This window comes from Acartia tonsa, chromosome 4 (assembly GCF_053477335.1).
Source record: "Acartia tonsa isolate MP-2025a chromosome 4, ASM5347733v1, whole genome shotgun sequence".
Taxonomy (NCBI): domain Eukaryota; kingdom Metazoa; phylum Arthropoda; class Copepoda; order Calanoida; family Acartiidae; genus Acartia; species Acartia tonsa.
Window position 1 is genome coordinate 17,577,724 of NC_137263.1, and position 17,119 is coordinate 17,594,842.

The 17,119-nt window shown below is 36.4% G+C and overlaps 1 protein-coding gene across 1 annotated transcript; it reads right to left on the reverse strand.

Moving 5' to 3' along the window:
- Positions 1-50: 50 nt before the first annotated feature.
- On the reverse strand, positions 51-17,098 carry LOC145318435 (uncharacterized). Its single transcript, XM_080159721.1, has 15 exons — positions 17,011-17,098; positions 10,987-11,113; positions 9,023-9,348; positions 7,940-8,453; positions 7,223-7,520; positions 6,456-6,723; positions 5,784-6,067; positions 5,286-5,374; positions 4,902-4,991; positions 4,358-4,498; positions 2,317-2,458; positions 1,599-1,810; positions 1,130-1,264; positions 529-701; positions 51-343 (listed from the first exon to the last, which is right to left on the reverse strand). Exons 1-15 carry the CDS (start codon positions 17,096-17,098, stop codon positions 51-53), a joined length of 3,180 nt encoding a protein of 1,059 aa, XP_080015847.1.
- Positions 17,099-17,119: the final 21 nt, after the last annotated feature.

Below are 17,119 nucleotides of genomic sequence, written 5' to 3' on the forward strand. Positions count from 1 at the left end.
TTAATAAGGTAAATCTGGGGTACCTATCATTATTTTGCCAGCTAAAAGTTTCACTTTATTCGAGTACATGATAATTTGATATAAGATCCGAAAAGTAATAGGTAATAAATCCATTGTTTATTATGTACTAAAACATTCCTCTTATTTAGGTCAATCTTTCGCGTAGTCTTGCTCGTTTTCGGCGATATTGTAACAGAGAACTTTCCACTGGAGGTCCTTCGCAGTGCTCCTTGACTTGTTGATGGCACTGGAGTACCTTGGCTCGTCGATGGAGTTGAGAAACCTCGGCTAGTGGAGGGAACTGAGCCTCCGTCATCGTCGCTATTTTGACTTGAGCTGTCAGCTAAATAAATAATTCGTTATTAATCAATATAAAACTTTATTGATATATAATTGCTTGGATGTTGCACTAAATTTTCATGTGCTCTAATAAAGTAATAATCTGGTGTTAAACCCAAATGATAATAAATCAATTGTTAAAAATAAAATTATTTTGTAATAGTTTTTCCCTAAATAAATCTAACTAACCTTGATCGTTATCATCTTCAGTTGCGGACACATTAATAAACTGTTGGAATATATCGTTGAAGGTGGCAACATCTGAAATACTTGTTCCGGTCAGCTCACAGAGCAGGTAGGTGGAGATGCTGGCGCTCAGCCAGGACGGGTCCAGCAGGCTCAATTCCCTTTCCAGCACAGAGCTAAACAAATATTGAATATTATCTTAGTCTTATTAACTTGTTTCTACAAGGGTTGGTGTTACTTTTGACGAAAAGAGGTTAACCACGGGTAAATATTATGACCCCCGGCCCCCATATTTTGGTCATAATTATTGAGGATTTATTTTATTTTAGAATTAATAAGAAATAGTTTTTTTGGTAGGGGGGGGGGGGGGGGGGGATTTTATTCTAGAGGCAATTTCTCTTTGGAAGGTGGTTGACGTTGTACCCTCCCCCAAAATAGTAATAAACTGAGAAGAAGCTACATTGGTAAAAGAGAAACATATCGTTTCAGCGGTTAGAGAGATCCTTCGTTACGCACACACAGACAGACACTGATCCTGTTACTTTAACATAAGGATTTCTACTGCAAATCTACAATAACTATTAAATAACAAAGATAAGCTTACCTGTCAATGAGGTCTTTTTCATCAAAAATCATATTAGCAATTGACCGAGCCAGACGTGTTACTTGCAGAGTGTTTTCTCCCTTGCTCTCTAAATTGCCCAGCGCCAGTAGCTTGGCGGTCAAACAAACCAGCTTTCTAAAAATAGATGTCAACTTGAACAAAATTATAACATTTAATAAGCATTTAACGTAACCCTTGATAGGCGAAACAACAACAAAATTTAAATTCTAGTCTGAGGTGAAATAAATTGAATAAAAAAGCTGTCTTAACAGTCAATTTTAAAAAAGGCAACTATATAAGGAGTATATAGATAATGTTTATAAATCCTAGACATAACTTTTAGCAACAGATTAATTCCATTATTTATTTCTTGACTCTTTCAAATACACAGACACAAGGAAGGACATATTAGTGTTGTAGTAACCGTGCTACAAAACATTATACATACATTTAATATTTGAAATATTACCTGATATATCCATGGAAAATATTATCAGTTCCATGTACAAGACTCGACACATAGTAGCTGCACAACTCTTTGCTCCTCCTATTCCACTGCATGTCCGTGGACTCAGAAAATATAACTCTGGCCAACAGAGGTCTGTGTAGCAGATCCTTCATGGCTATCTGGTTGCTGACTGTGTAGTACTGGATCCATCCTGCTAGGTCTGTCTCCAACACCTGATATTCAGAACTAGTTTAATGCTTCTATGTATTATAACTCAGAGAAAGAGGGGACAATGGGCATTTCATTACACTAGTCCCCCTAGTTTTACAATAACGTTTTCTTATTCGTTGGCTTATCAACTTTGGAGACTTTAGTGTTTTTGATTGGTTGGTTTATTAGGTAGAGTGCTCCAACGTTTCAACAACTAATTTTCCAATAAAGAAAGGGTAATTTTGAGTATCATCATTGGGAATGTACATCAATTTATCGGCCAATGTCTTATCCCTTTAGATTTCTGAAAATAACTGTTTATTTTTAAAACTTGTTAATAGAGTTGAGTCACTGTTTTAATATTGAATGTCATAATAAAAACTTGCAGAATAGTATGTCCAGCAAATTTCTATTTATCAAGTATCTTGAAGAAGCACCCAAAATATAATTGCTGACACCCCTGAAAATACATAAAACATCCTCCCCCCCCCCCCACTCGTATTCAATCACTTCTCTTTATCTTATCTACCTGGATCCAGAAGGCCAACAACAAATTATGACCAGAAATGTTTATCAATGAAGTGGGTATCTCATCATTATTTATCTTGATGAGAAATTGGTTTGTGCTTCTATTTGCAGGCAGCTCATTCTCAGCAAATTTAGACTCTTCCCTGAACAAATCAAATTACTACATGTATGTTTGTTTGTAAACAAAACCTTTACACAGTTGTAACTTGTAGGCCTAAACGAGATTATTTTATTTTGCACTTATAACTCAACAAAACATTTGATTATATTTTGTCAAAAATTGCGCAATATTTCAAAGTTTTTTCATGTAAATCCATGGTAAAATTATTTCTTTATTAAACCCAGAACCACTTCATTATGCAATCTACATTTTCCTGGATATTTTGTCTACGGTAGTCCATAAGTGTACAGCTTTTCAGTACATTGTTTCTATTTGTTAAAGCAACACGTATGATAAAAGAAAAAGATTCTTTTTAAAGTAAAATGCTTATATTTCAATCAAAATCTATATTTTTGTATTTTTTACCGACCCACTTCATTATGCAAATCAAAAGAAAATCAATGAGAAAACGTTTGTTTTGAACTTTTCTCCACTTTTAAAAAATGATTCTGATAAAATAACAATTTTTAAAGGGATTTATGCATCAATTATAATGAAAAACAGTTTAAGGTAGATTTTAATGATTTTTCTAAATAAGAAATAATTGAAAAAAAGAAATTCTATCCCTATCACTTTAGAGGACAGCTGCTGACCCCAAGTCTTATGGACGAAGCTAAATACATGTTAAAGATAAAAAATAACCCTGAAAAGTATACAAAAATGTTTTTTGATGTGTTAAAAAATTCCATTTTTAAATCTTGATTTTGAGGATGATGGCCTTTAAGATGCTCTTACTGGTGGTGAAGGTGAGCTAAATGTTATCTAAGTACATGACCATTACAACAACTTGTCTATTAAACTATGTATCATTTTTTGTAGTCATAGCAGCCTCCAGTGGAGCCTCTCGACATGAAATATAACCATTATCTAAAAACTACATTATTTACTTTATGAATTTTAGTAATTAAAATTGCAATTTTTTTCTTTTTTGATATTGCTTGACTGGAGGCTGCTATGACTACAAATACCATAGTTCAATATATAAGTTTTCATCATGGGCATGCACTTTGATAACATTTAGCTCACCATCACCACCAGTAAGAGCATCTTAAAGGCCATCATCCTCAAAATCAAGATTTTAAAATGGATTTTTTTTAACACATCCAAAAACATTTTTGTATACTTTTCAGGCTAATTTTTATTTTTAACATGTATTTAGCTTCATTCATAAGACTGGGGGTCGGCAGCTGTCCTCTAAAGTGATAGGGATATAATTTATTTTTTTCAATTATGTCTTATTTAGAAAAATCATTAAAAACTACCTTAATCTGTTTTTCATTATAATTAATGCATAAATCCCTTAAAAAATTGTTATTTTATCAGAATTAATTTTTATATGTGGAGAAAAAAGCAAAACAAACGTTTTCTCATTGATTTTCTTTTGATTTGCATAATGAAGTGGATCCGTAAAAAATACAAAAAAATAGATTTTGATTGAAATTTAAGCATTTTGCTTTTAACAGAATCTTTTTCTTTTATCATATGTGTTGCTTTAACAAATAGAAACAATGTACTGTAAAGCTGTACACTTATGGACTACCGTAGATAAAAATATCCAGGAAAATGTAGTTTGCATAATGAAGTGGTTCTGGGTTTAGTTGAAATAACTTGACTTGACTACCTATATTGAACAGAAACCTAGAATATCCACCATAAATACTCAAAATCACTGCTGGAAGGTGCTTGAAAGCACTTGCTCTTGTTCGTGCATTGTCTCCTTTATTTTCATAATCAGAGCCCATTTTTTAAAAATAAATATAGATATTACTTTCTTTTATTATGAATATGATAAATTGATAATAATTTAAATAATGCTCATCTTGACTTAACTCATCACATAGCGTTGTCTTAATCTTTTTGACTTTAAATAGAACTTTTTTACCTTTCATAATTTTCCAGCAGGTTGCAGAGAAACTCCCAGGCAGTATTGTTGTCTGACTCTTTTATCTTCCTCTTTGGATAGATAAGTTTGTTCATACTTTCATAATAAATCCTGCTCGCAACAGGGTCATCTGGCCCGGGTCTAAAACAAGAAATTATGTACAACGCCAATGATGATACACAAAATTATTCCTATTGTAGATTACAATTAATGGTTGAAACGTTTGGACACTCAGCTAAATGTACCAACCAATCAAAATTCAATTAAAGTCCCCAAATTTGTTTAGCCAACGAATAAGAAAACGTGATTATTAACTTTGGGGACTAGTGTAATAAATATCACAATGACCCCTCCCTCCCTGCAAATAATAATGTTAAGTTAATTGCAGAGGTGAAGATAAAAAAATTAGCAATTACTGGATGAACAAACTGGCCAATAAATTATGTCCATGTTATCAACATAAATATACAATTATTCCCCTGTCATCATTTCCATGTTTTTCTATTACCATTACCACAAAAGCTACATACACAAAAAAGATTACCTTATGTTTGTGAATGTATAATTGAGAGAGTGAAAGACCTGAAGTCTGACACAATTGTTTGTCATATCTCTTACACCATCCAACATTATCCTGAAATTCAACACAGTGATCTAGATGATGATATACAAAATAACCCCTTCTTTAGAGTACATTTAGTGGTTGATACGTTTATACCCCCAACTTAATGAACCGACCATTCAAAAAACATATTTTCAAAATTGAAAAAAATATTTCTAAGAGGATAATACCGACAATTCTAACATGCCTAAATTGATGAAAAGAGCTAACCGTTACGGACGTTCGGACCGACCCTTATTACAAAAAGCTTCGCTTGACAACGGATGATATTTTAAGAAGTAGAAATGCTTAAAGGGCCAATCTTACTTGTTGAAGGCAGGAGCAGGGGGATACCATGTCTCATTTATGTACAGGTTGTAATGCTCAATTAGAGTTAACCATCCTTCCTCCAATCCCTGAATAATAATATTATATTTTATTTTCTTATCAATCAATCAAAGAATATATTACATTAAAAGAAATCCATTCGAGCAATATTTTCCAGTCAGAATATTAACTTTTTCAGACAGCTTGTTTCAGCATTTTATTAGTTAACAAAAAGAAAATACATATGCTTTTGACTTAAAGAGTTGACATGATATAGATTTTCTTCAAATTGATTCTTGATATCTCCGTTTTTTACAAAAACCGTGAAGGTGGATGAGATATACGCATACAAAATATTTAAATGCTTCTTTAAAAAGTTAACTTTCTTTGTAACAGCAAAAAAAAACACCTTTTTAATACATATTTAAGTTTTATTCAACTATGTAGTGCATGTCCTTACCACCCCCCCCCCCCCACTCCCAACAAAATGATACTTGCCAGAGCAAGCTCATCCAGTCCATCATCCACCATAATATCCGTCCAAAGGTCGATGCACCTCGGGGAGGGCAGTGGACCCCGCATCCGCCCCTGAAACTTCTCCATGGTAGCCAGTGATCTTGTCAAGATTTCCAAAGACTTTTTCCCGCCGAATTCGAGGTCTTGTTCGTGGTCAGTTGCCCTGTTGTTGTTGTTGGGGGCTGTGGTTGACGTAGGGTCTTGTTGGTCTAGCTCCTTTTCAAACGCGGACTGCCAGATAGGGACGCCATTGTGCACTAACCCACCTAAACATTAACAGATTTTTCACATATGATTTTATCCTTGTGTACCGAAGGATCTCGCCAAGCTTCTCATAGGTCCTGGGAAAGTTTATAGCTTTTTTGGGGGGATGGAACAATCACTCTCCCAAGATATCGCAAAACAACAAAAACCCCATCTAGCGGCGAAAAAATATTTTTTGGAAAACAGCTTATCTGAACTTATCTTGAAAAAAAAAACATTTTACGTGCCCCCAGTAATTCAATAAAGCAAAAAAATAAGTTTAAAGTAACAGGATATGTTTGACAAATTAAGGTCCAAGTACCATGTCATGAAAAAAGTTTCTTATCATAAAATTAAATTATCCGCGAAGGATTTGATAGGCATAGAAATAAAAAAAAAACATAACCTTACCTGTAAGAAATGTTTGAGCAATTTGGTTCTTAAAAGTCAGATCGTACCAGTAATTTTCCTCCAATACGCGGAAACATTTCTTGAGACTCAGGTGTATGACTTGTTCCATCTCCGGGTCTGGCCGACACTTGTCCTTTACGCACTGCCACACCAGGTCTTGAGACAACACGACGTGCTCCTTGACTCGTTTGGTGGGGGTAAATTCTTCATGTTCTGACAACTCCATGTGTTCTGGGGGTTGGTTGGGAATCAAAATTCGCTTCACCTCCTAAAGTAAAAAAAATATTAACATATAATTTATTTCAAATCAGTTGCCCTTCCCCTATAAATAACAATAAAAAAGTGCGCTGTGAAATGCCGCATAACGCCGAACTAGGCATGATGTAATTGTACAATTTGCAAAAAAAAAGATCAAACTAAGAAAAAAGACGTGAAAAATAATATTTTTAACAATTCAAATAAATAGTTTATAATAAACTAGCGGCTACGCCCCTAGGGGCCTCTAGGGGCACTTGAGGATGAGAGAGTCGAATTTAAAAATTTAATTTCTTATTTTAAAATTTTTTTTTTTGGAGGGGGGGTTTCATTTTTTGGGGGGGTTGGGGGTATCCCACCCCCCAAGAAAATAGTTTTAAACCTTCCCGGGACATATGAGAAGCTACTCTGTTAAGGAGAACCCGATCGGTTCAACGGTTAGTGAGATCCTTCGGTACAAACACACAAAAAAACAGACATCCTGTTACTTTAGTATAAGGATATAAACAAACCTTATATTTGGATACAACAGGCTCTTTGGACATGGTGATCTTTCTAGGTTTAATAACAGGTCTGGATACAATCATTTCTGTTTCATTCAGATCCTCCAAGCTGCTGCAGTCCATATAATCGTCTTTAGTAGTAGTTTCTACCTTCTTCAGACCCGTAATTCCAATTAATTTGACATCACCTCCAGATCCCTTCTTTAAAGTTTTACCTCGCGGATAACTGTCGGCCGTGTATTGTGAGTCACTATCATATGACGTGGAATGGTAATAAAAATCTTCCAAACTGTCTATTGACTCCTGACTGTAATAAATATATTGATAATAAAATCTTATTGGGTATAGAAAGCAAGTGTATAAATATTGCTGATTAAGTTTTAATGAAAGAAACTGTAGTGATAAAACTTAAGGGATAGGAAAAAGGAGTATAGATTTATAAACATTCCCAATGATAATAAGCAAAAATTCCTTGTATGTAGATTGAAATTATTGGTTGTAAAGTTTAGACAGTTTTCATTTGAAAAAAAACAATCAAAATTCAATAAAAAGACAAATGCTGCCAACGAATAACATGACGTTTTATAAAACTTTGGGTAGAGTACGATACTATACATGATTTTTCAGTATGGCCGAGAACTCATTCTAATCCAGCGGATATTAATCGGTTTCGAAACCATACTGGAAAGATAATTAAAGTTTTGAGTATATATATTCAATATATGCCTGCATGAGTAGCCAGCTGACGATGGTAGATCATCTATGAACTGCTCAACCCGTATCAACGAGTTCAATTCAGGTAAGTTTCTGCACTCTTCAGGAACCCTCTCCTCCTCCTTCAATTCTTCATCAACATCAATAATCTTCTTTTTAACATCAGTAGTATGTTTGTCAACCTCATCTTCATGATTACAACTATCTTCAGAATCTGAGTGGCTGGGGTTAGATTTTTTTCTTTTCATATTTATATCCTCGTGTTGAATAATTTCTTTCATTAGTTCTTTTTCCTTCTTTGCCTTCCTTGCAAGGAAAAGTTCATGTTCTGTTAGAGGTCCTTTGTCAAGATTAGGATCGATGTCATCTATTTCCTCGAATAATTTCTGGTCCCGCCTCAGCCTTGTTAGGAAATCATTGAGATGGACCTGGGCCGTGTGGAAGTTGAAGTCCAGAGGAACGTGTTCTTCGAACCATAGTTCTGTCCTGGAGACAGTCTCGTATTCCAGTTCATAATCACTTTCATCTAAAAACATGGATTTATTATTACTTGGATCTTACACTAGATTATCAGGTACTCTAATAAAGTAAACCTCATTGCTGGCTAAACCCCTTTACCCCATCCCCTACCCTCCTACTGGATGAACGAATTGACCAATTTAGCAGCACAAATTGACGATAATTTTTCTCCTGTCACAATATCCAGGTATATTCTATCTATACCTATACATTTCTAAAATAAAATTACATTGTCAAAAATGGTTAGGTACCTAGGGATATTTTTTTTAAGTTGAGAATTTTTTTTAAAGAAAAATCTGAGGTACTAAATGGCTACATTCTGCTTTTCAGAAGAGTACCTACTAAGCAGATTTTCGCTATTTTCATGAGAAAGCATCTTCCTTAAATGGTTAACACAGGTATTAATTTTGTCCCATTAGACTTGATAAGCATGTAACTTTAGTACAAATTGCGAGGGGATTTTTAATGCAACACTCTTGTAGTAGCATTATATTTTCTCCTATATTGAAGAAACTTTTACGTGCCATTTAGCTACTAAATACTAGAATATTTGCATTTTATAAGAAGAAACCTTACCATCTGATGAAGATTTATCAGAATCACATTCATCATCAGTCTTAAATACATGCTTGCTTTGTTTTCCTTCAAACTTTTCTATATCCTCTTGGTCATCAACGATATGAATCTCTGTTTTCTCATCAACTCCACCAGCTGTGAACAACCGTTTACACACTTGGAAATCCTCTGGACGCTTGGGACTTGATTGCGAAGACTCAACTTGGTCTGTTGAGGGCAAAGTGTTTGATTCCTCGTAGGCTGGTAGCGGTGTCCAGAATTCTTCATCCTCGCTGTCACTGTTGGTGGCGAAGGTAGTTTTGGGAGTGGTAAAAACACCTGGTGTACCTAATCATATCTCAACAATAAACAATTTAGATTCTTAACTTAACAAAAACGTAGTTCAGGGGTGTATATTCTGCACAAGATTTATTTTTTTTCCCCTGCTACAAAATTTTTTATTTTTCTTCCCCCCCTAGTTTTTTCTCACCAAGTAGGGGGAAAATGGAAAAATATTTAAAGAACTCAATATTTCATTCATTTTATCTCTCCTAAGACACATTTTTAAAAGCTTTTTTCACCAAGGAGGGGGGGGGGGGAAATGGAAAAAATGTTTTCAGTTTTCTTAATTTTTACATTTTTATTCCCTCCAACCACTTATTTTTTATTTTTTTCCCCCCCCCCTGAGCAGGGGATCCCATGTAGAATATACACCCCTGACGTAGTTATTGCAAAATGCATCTTCTATTAAAAGTTTGCTAGGTATTGTGGTGGATAACCTTTGTTACATCGTAAAAAAGAAGAATCTGGCATAGAAACTGACACAAGAGGTGTATATTTTCTAGCCTAGCAGGGTTGTATATATTCTGCATGGAGTCCCTAGCAAAGGAGGGTGGTGGGAATAAAAAATTTGTTAAAGAGAAGAAAAAATGAAAAAATTAAGATAACTTAAAATCAGCGTTACGGAGCCGTTTGATTTTGGTGCGGCTCCGGCTACGGCTCCGCGGACCCGCCTGTGAAGATGGCGGTTCCAGCACCGGCTACGGATTTGGCTCCGGCTCTAACCTAAGAACAAGAAAAACTCAACATATTTTTTTTGCCATTCTATTTTTAAAAGCGAAGCTTTTCTATAATTAGGGTCGGTCCGTCCGTCCGTACGTCTTGCAACAAATTTTCTTAAAATATTGTTTGTACTGATGCAATAATATTCTGCTAATTCAGTTCTGACAATCTACAAGTGTTAATGTTCGTTTGTCCTTCCATTTCAGAGCTTCGCTTTTATGGATGTTGTCATCCTTATTAACTTTTAAAGGTTTTAAAAATTCAATTTTTGATAAAAATGGACTTGAAAACCTTAAAAGTGGCATTTGTACACGACAGAACTGAGTTACCAAATTATAATTGATAAAAAAAATTCTGATTTTAGCTAACCCGGAGCCGTTTTTTAAAGGAATAACGGCTCCAGCAAAATATTGCGGCTCCACGGCTCCCGGCTCCGGAACGCTGCTTAAAACATTTTTCAATTCCCCCTCCCCAGTTGGAGATAAAAAACTAAGGAGGGGGGGAGTAGGGTTAAAATGAAATTTTTTTGCTGCTTTTGAAGAAAATGAATTTTGTGCATACCCCTGCAGCCTAGTTGAATTTCTTTCCCTCCACCCCTCCCTATTTCTTTCCCAAATTAGTAAAATTGCAAATAATTTTGGAAAATTAACATTACTGACTGCCAGGAAAAAAAAATATTAGATATCGAAGTGAAAGTGCGAAGATTATTATTGTTTTATGCATACTGCAAAAAAATGTTAAATAACACGGTAAAAATACATAACTACTAATGCTTATTAGTAGCGAAGCAACTATGTATTGCACTTTGTCAGTCAGTCAGTCCTATGGGGAAAAATTAAATTTTTTCGAATGCTGATTTATTTGGCGATTAACTTTTCTAAAGAATACAATTTACTTAAATTAAATTCAAATTGTTTAAACTTCCTTTAGTTATTGGAGTAGTGGATAGTAGGTTGGCAGACGTTGAAGGTTTAAGATTAGTCGGAGCTTTGCCACCACCACTAGGTCGACCTCTCCGCTGTTTTTTGCTCTCTATTAAGGGAGACGCATCTACAAAAAAAAGTTTTAACATATGATATAGCCTATAGGAATAGTGAAAGGGAAGGGGGGCGAATGTGCCACTTTGACAAAACCAAAACTAAAACACATGGAGTCGATTATAAAGTGAGATACAGCACTGAGATTTGGCATATTTCAAACTTGTCTCTATTCAACAACAAAAAATTGCCCAAAAATGAAGTGCAAATAGTAGGGTAATTTCTCTGAAAAATATAATTTGTCACTATCTTTGAATTAAAATTGTCTTTTTAGCACGAGATTGCAACAAAAAATAGAAGGAAGACGACAGTTTTGGCGGGAGCGATGGTTCTGCAACGGTTTCTTCAAAGTTCATTAAGTGCACGGGGTTAATACAAATGGTACTGTCGTGGGAAGGAAATTTAACGGATGAAAAAGAACAATTGCGCTATTAAGTAGGATGTGCATAAGTCCCATTTGGGCAGGGGGGGGGGGGGGGTTTACTCGAGAACTCTTAGTGCTAGAGGGAGCTAATTTTGGATTTAAGCTTCTATAGGGCCAAAGTTACTTTTAAAATTATCGTCGACCCCCCACCCCCCCCCCCCCAATTTTTTTTTTTTTTTTTTTGGGGGGGGGGCGGGTAGATTATACTATAGGATGTTTCTAAGAAACGACTTGAGATAAATGGAGCAAACCTTGGGATAACACTTTGGTAGGCCTATATTTGATTTTAGAATTATCGCTGACCACCCACCCACCCCCAAACCCCTAATTTAGGGGGAGGGGGGGGGGGCGGGTGGATTATACTATAGGGTGTTTCTAAGAAACGACTTGAGATAAATGGAGCAAACCTTGGGATAACACTTTTGTACGCCTACATTTGATTTTAGAATTATCGCTGACCACCCACCCACCCCCAAACCCCTGATTAGGGGGGGGGGGCGGGTGGATTATACTATAGGGTGTTTCTAAGAAACGACTTGAGATAAATGGAGCAAACCTTGGGATAACACTTTTGTAGGCCTATATTTGATTTTAGAATTATCGTTGACCACCCACCCACCCACCCCCAAAAATCCTAATTTAGGGGGGGGGGGTGGATTTTACTTTAGGGTGTTTCTCAGAAACAACTTGAGAAAAATGGAGCAAACCTTAGGATAAAACTTTTGTAGGCCTATATTTGCTTTTAGAACTATTTTTGACCACCCACTTACCCCCAAACCCCAAATTTAGGGGGGGGGGGGGGGGGAGGGGTCAGGTAGATTATACTATAGTGTTTTTCAGTAACCACTTGAGATAAATGGAGCAAACCTTAAGATAAAACTTTTGTAGGCCTATAGTTGCTTTTAGAAATATCATTGACCACCCACCCAAACCCCCTAGACTGAGGGGGGAGGGGCAGGTTGATTATAAATAATCTAAGGATAAAACTTTTGTGGCCCTATATTTAGGGATTTTGTGGATTATATTATAGGGTGCTTCTCAGTAATCAATTGAGAAAAATGGAGTTTACATTAGGATAAAACTTTTGTAGAACTATATTTAATTTTATAAATATCTGTCCCTTCACCAACCCCCAAAAGACCAAAGGGGGGGGGGGGAATGTGGTGACTCGTGCCACGACATATCAGCAATTTTATTTTGGGTGCTTTCAAAAAAAAACGGCGGCGGGTCCGCCGCCATTTTCCGCCGCCGCAAAAAAATTTTTTTTTTATTGCATTTCTCGCCGAATTAGGCAATTTGGAATCATTTGAGACCATGTTATTTTTTTCAAAAATTTTTCCCCTTACAACTAACCCTGCGGGGGGACTTTTATTTTGGGTGCTACTCCCTTAGTTTTAGAGATAATTGGGTGAAATCTTTTGGGCTGGGTCACTAATTACCCCAAGTTTTGGTATCTTTTAAAAAAAAAACGGCGGCGGGTCCGCCGCTCCCGCCGTCGCCAAAAAAAAAATTTTTATTGCATTTCTCGCCGATTTAGGCAATTTGGAATCATTTGACAATGTTATTTTTTTCAAAAATTTTTCCCCTTATAACCAACCCTGCGGGGGGTCATTTTTTCAAATTCTCGTTTATCAAGGTATATCTTAAATTCAGTGCCTCTCCTAAGCTTTTAAAGATATTGAGACAAAACCTTTTGAGGTAGATCAGTAAAAAAATATTTGAATAAAAAATGGCGGTGGTACCACCGCTCCCGCCATCCACTGCCATTTTCCGCCGCCCACAGGACGGCTTGTAAGGGGAAAAATGTTTGAAAAAAATAATATGGTCTCAAATAATTCCAAATTGCTTAATTCGGCGAGAAATGCAATAAAAAAATTCTGGCGGCGGAGGCGGAAAATGGCAGTGGACAGCGGGAGCGGCGGTACTGCCGCCATTTTTTATTCAAATATTTTTTACTGACCTACCCCAAAAGATTATGTTTCAATATCTTTAAAAGCTTAGGAGAGGCACTGAATTTAAGATATACCTTGATAAAGATATACCCTGCAGGGTTGGTTATAAGGGGAAAAATTTTTGAAAAAAATAACCTGAGCTCGATCTTTAAATGCGTAGCCGTTGCCGTAGTCGTGGCCAGAGGTACAGCCAACAACCTAATAGCAATCTTTAAATCATTTAACCACACGTTGCCGTTGCCACAAAAAAACAATGCGATCTTTAAATCATATTGGCAACGCGTAGTCGTAGTCGTAGCCGTGGTTGGCCACGCTAAAAGTGGCTACAGTCCATTAGTGTGGCTAAAGCATTGCTAAAGCCACAAAGACAGCTACTTTTGATAATTTTAACGTAAAACCATTGAAAGTGAGGTTTATATGAATTATAAATAAATGAATGTATAAATAATTGTACAGGCGCGGACGGGATGAAGAAAAATAATGACCCACCTCGCCATTCATGTTGCCTGTCTAACCTTTTAAGGGACAACTTAAAATAAATAAATACTATACTTAAAATACACTTTTTTTGATTTATTACTACAATATTATTGATAGGAAAGAAAATTATTTCTTTTTAAAAAATATTAGTAAACAATTTTATTCCTACCAGCGGATGCAACAAAAACTTAAATAATATGATAATTAATAATGATATGTTTGGTAACACTTATTTTCAAATTAGCGGGGAATTACAATTTCATTACAAATACCACATTACGTATACTTGTTTACAAACATACAAACACTTACAATGCCTTTTGCTGACAATTTTATTGATCTTATTGAGGGTCAATGTATAGCTTTAATCAAATTTAATAACAGTTTAATCAGTCCAAAAGCTACGAGTAATATACAACGTTAGGTAACTTTTTAAAGTTGGTCATGAATAGGTACGTGCACAGGAATATGATAGGGATTAATTTGACTGTTTGGAGACTGTGGAAGTTAGAAGGGTTAAATTAATCAAATTATTGTTATACACTGTTTACTACATTCATACAACCCCTTTTTGAATTTTTCTGTAAAAATGATAGTAATAATACATAAAAACCTCAAAACATTTAAAGTGTATTATTAAAGTAGTAATTTTGTATAAAAAACTTCAAAAATTAGACGTTATAATTTCATTTCTTTGATGAAAATAATTTATTTTTAGGTGGGTCATAAAAGATTTTAGATATCCATAATTCTAGGATAGCCGGCATTGCACTTCTGTAAAATCATTTAAAAATCCATGTTTTATTAGCAGCACTGTGGCGACGACTACGGCTACAGCTACGACTACGACTACGACTACGACTACGACTACGACTACGACTACGACTACGACTACGACTACGACTACGACTACGACTACGACTACGACTACGACTACGACTACGACTACGACTACGACTACGACTACGACTACGACTACGACTACGACTACGACTACGACTACGACTACGACTACGACTACGACTACGACTACGACTACGACTACGACTACGACTACGACTACGACTACGACTACGACTACGACTACGACTACGACTACGACTACGACTACGACTACGACTACGACTACGACTACGACTACGACTACGACTATGACTATGACTATGACTATGACTATGACTATGACTATGACTATGACTATGACTATGACTATGACTATGACTATGACTATGACTATGACTATGACTATGACTATGACTATGACTATGACTATGACTATGACTACGACTACGACTACGACTACGACTACGACTACGACTACGACTACGACTACGACTACGACTACGACTACGACTACGACTACGACTACGACTACGACTACGACTACGACTACGACTACGACTACGACTACGACTACGACTACGACTACGACTACGACTACGACTACGACTACGACTACGACTACGACTACGACTACGACTACGACTACGACTATGACTATGACTATGACTATGACTATGACTATGACTATGACTATGACTATGACTATGACTATGACTATGACTATGACTACGACTACGACTACGACTACGACTACGACTACGACTACGACTACGACTACGACTACGACTACGACTACGACTACGACTACGACTACGACTACGACTACGACTACGACTACGACTACGGCAACGGCAACGGCTACAGCCACAGCTACGGCAGCCAACGGCTACACATTTAAAGATCCAGCTATGGTCTCAAATGATTCCAAATTGCCTAATTCGGCGAGAAATGCAATAACAAATTTTTTCTTGGCGGCAGCGGAAAATGGCGGCGAACGGCGGACCCGCCGCCGTTTTTTTTTAAAGATACCAAAACTTGGGGTAATTAGTGACCCAGCCCAAAAGATTTCACCCAATTATCTCTAAAACTAAGGGAGTAGCACCCAAAATAAAAGTCCCCCCGCAGGGTTAGTTATAAGGGGAAAAATTTTTGTAAAAAATAACATGGTCTCAAATGATTCCAAATTGCCTAATTTGGCGAGAAATGCAATAAAATTTTTTTTTGGCGGCGGCGGAAAATGGCGTTGAACGGCGGGAGCGGCGGACCCGCCGCCGATTTTTTTGAAGATGAAAAACACTCTATAGTATAATCTACCTGACCCCTCCCCCCCTAAATTTGGGGTTTTGGGGTGGGTGGGTGGTCAGCGATAATTCTAAAATCAAATATAGGCGTACAAAAGTGTTATCCCAAGGTTTGCTCCATTTATCTCAAGTCGTTTCTTAGAAACACCCTATAGTATAATCCACCCGCCCCCCCCTCCCCCTAAATTATGGGTTTGGGGGTGGGTGGGTGGTCAGCTATAGTTCTAAAATCAAATATAGGCCTACCAAAGTGTTATCCCAAGGTTTGCTCCATTTATCTCAAGTCGTTTCTTAGAAACATCCTATAGTATAATCCACCCGCCCCCCCCCAAAAAAAAAAATTTTTTTTTGGGGGGGGGGGTTGGGGGTCGACGATAATTTTGAAAGTAACTTTGGCCCTATAGAAGCTTAAATCCAAAATTAGCTCCCTCTAGCACTAAGAGTTCTCGAGTAACCCCCCCCCCCCCCCTGCCCAAATGGGACTTATGCAGATCCTCCTTTTATTTAAGAATTAAAAATCACCAAAGACAGAATTTTACGTATAGGAATGTGAGGGAAAAACGGAGATAAGAGAATAGAAAATCATATTCCACTTTGTGAATATGCCAAAGCAAATCCCAAATGATTTTCACCTTACTATTCAGTCAACTCAAGGAGTCGAGGAGGGTGAAACAAGAATTAGCCTTGAAACGTTTTTATTTTGGCTCTTAGTCCCCCCCCCCAAAAAAAAAAACAAAAGTAATAAAAGTCACTCATTCATCGATTTATAGCTTTTCGCGCATTTTCCTATGAAATTTTATATTTTAAAATTCGTGGAAAATTATCTTAATACGATGCTATATATGATTTTTAAGTAGGTCTGAAAACTGGATAATAATCTGTTTCGAAGCCATACTGGAATATTCATTACCTTCCACCAATCTCTTTACACCTCTATACTTGGAAGCAGACATTATTAACAACAAACCATTATCATTTCTAAAATATTTATACAACATGTCAATCAAGCAACAGATAGG

Bases quoted from the DNA above. Each gene is read 5' to 3' on its own strand.
- LOC145318435 (XM_080159721.1), bottom strand. From the start codon at position 17,098: ATGTTGTATAAATATTTTAGAAATGATAATGGTTTGTTGTTAATAATG. The intron at 11,114-17,010 runs GTAATGAATATT...TTTTTTTTGTAG, and splicing joins TGTAAAGAGATTGGTGGAAG to ATGCGTCTCCCTTAATAGAG. The intron at 2,459-4,357 runs GTAAAAAAGTTC...TGATTTGTTCAG, and splicing joins CTGCTGGAAAATTATGAAAG to GGAAGAGTCTAAATTTGCTG.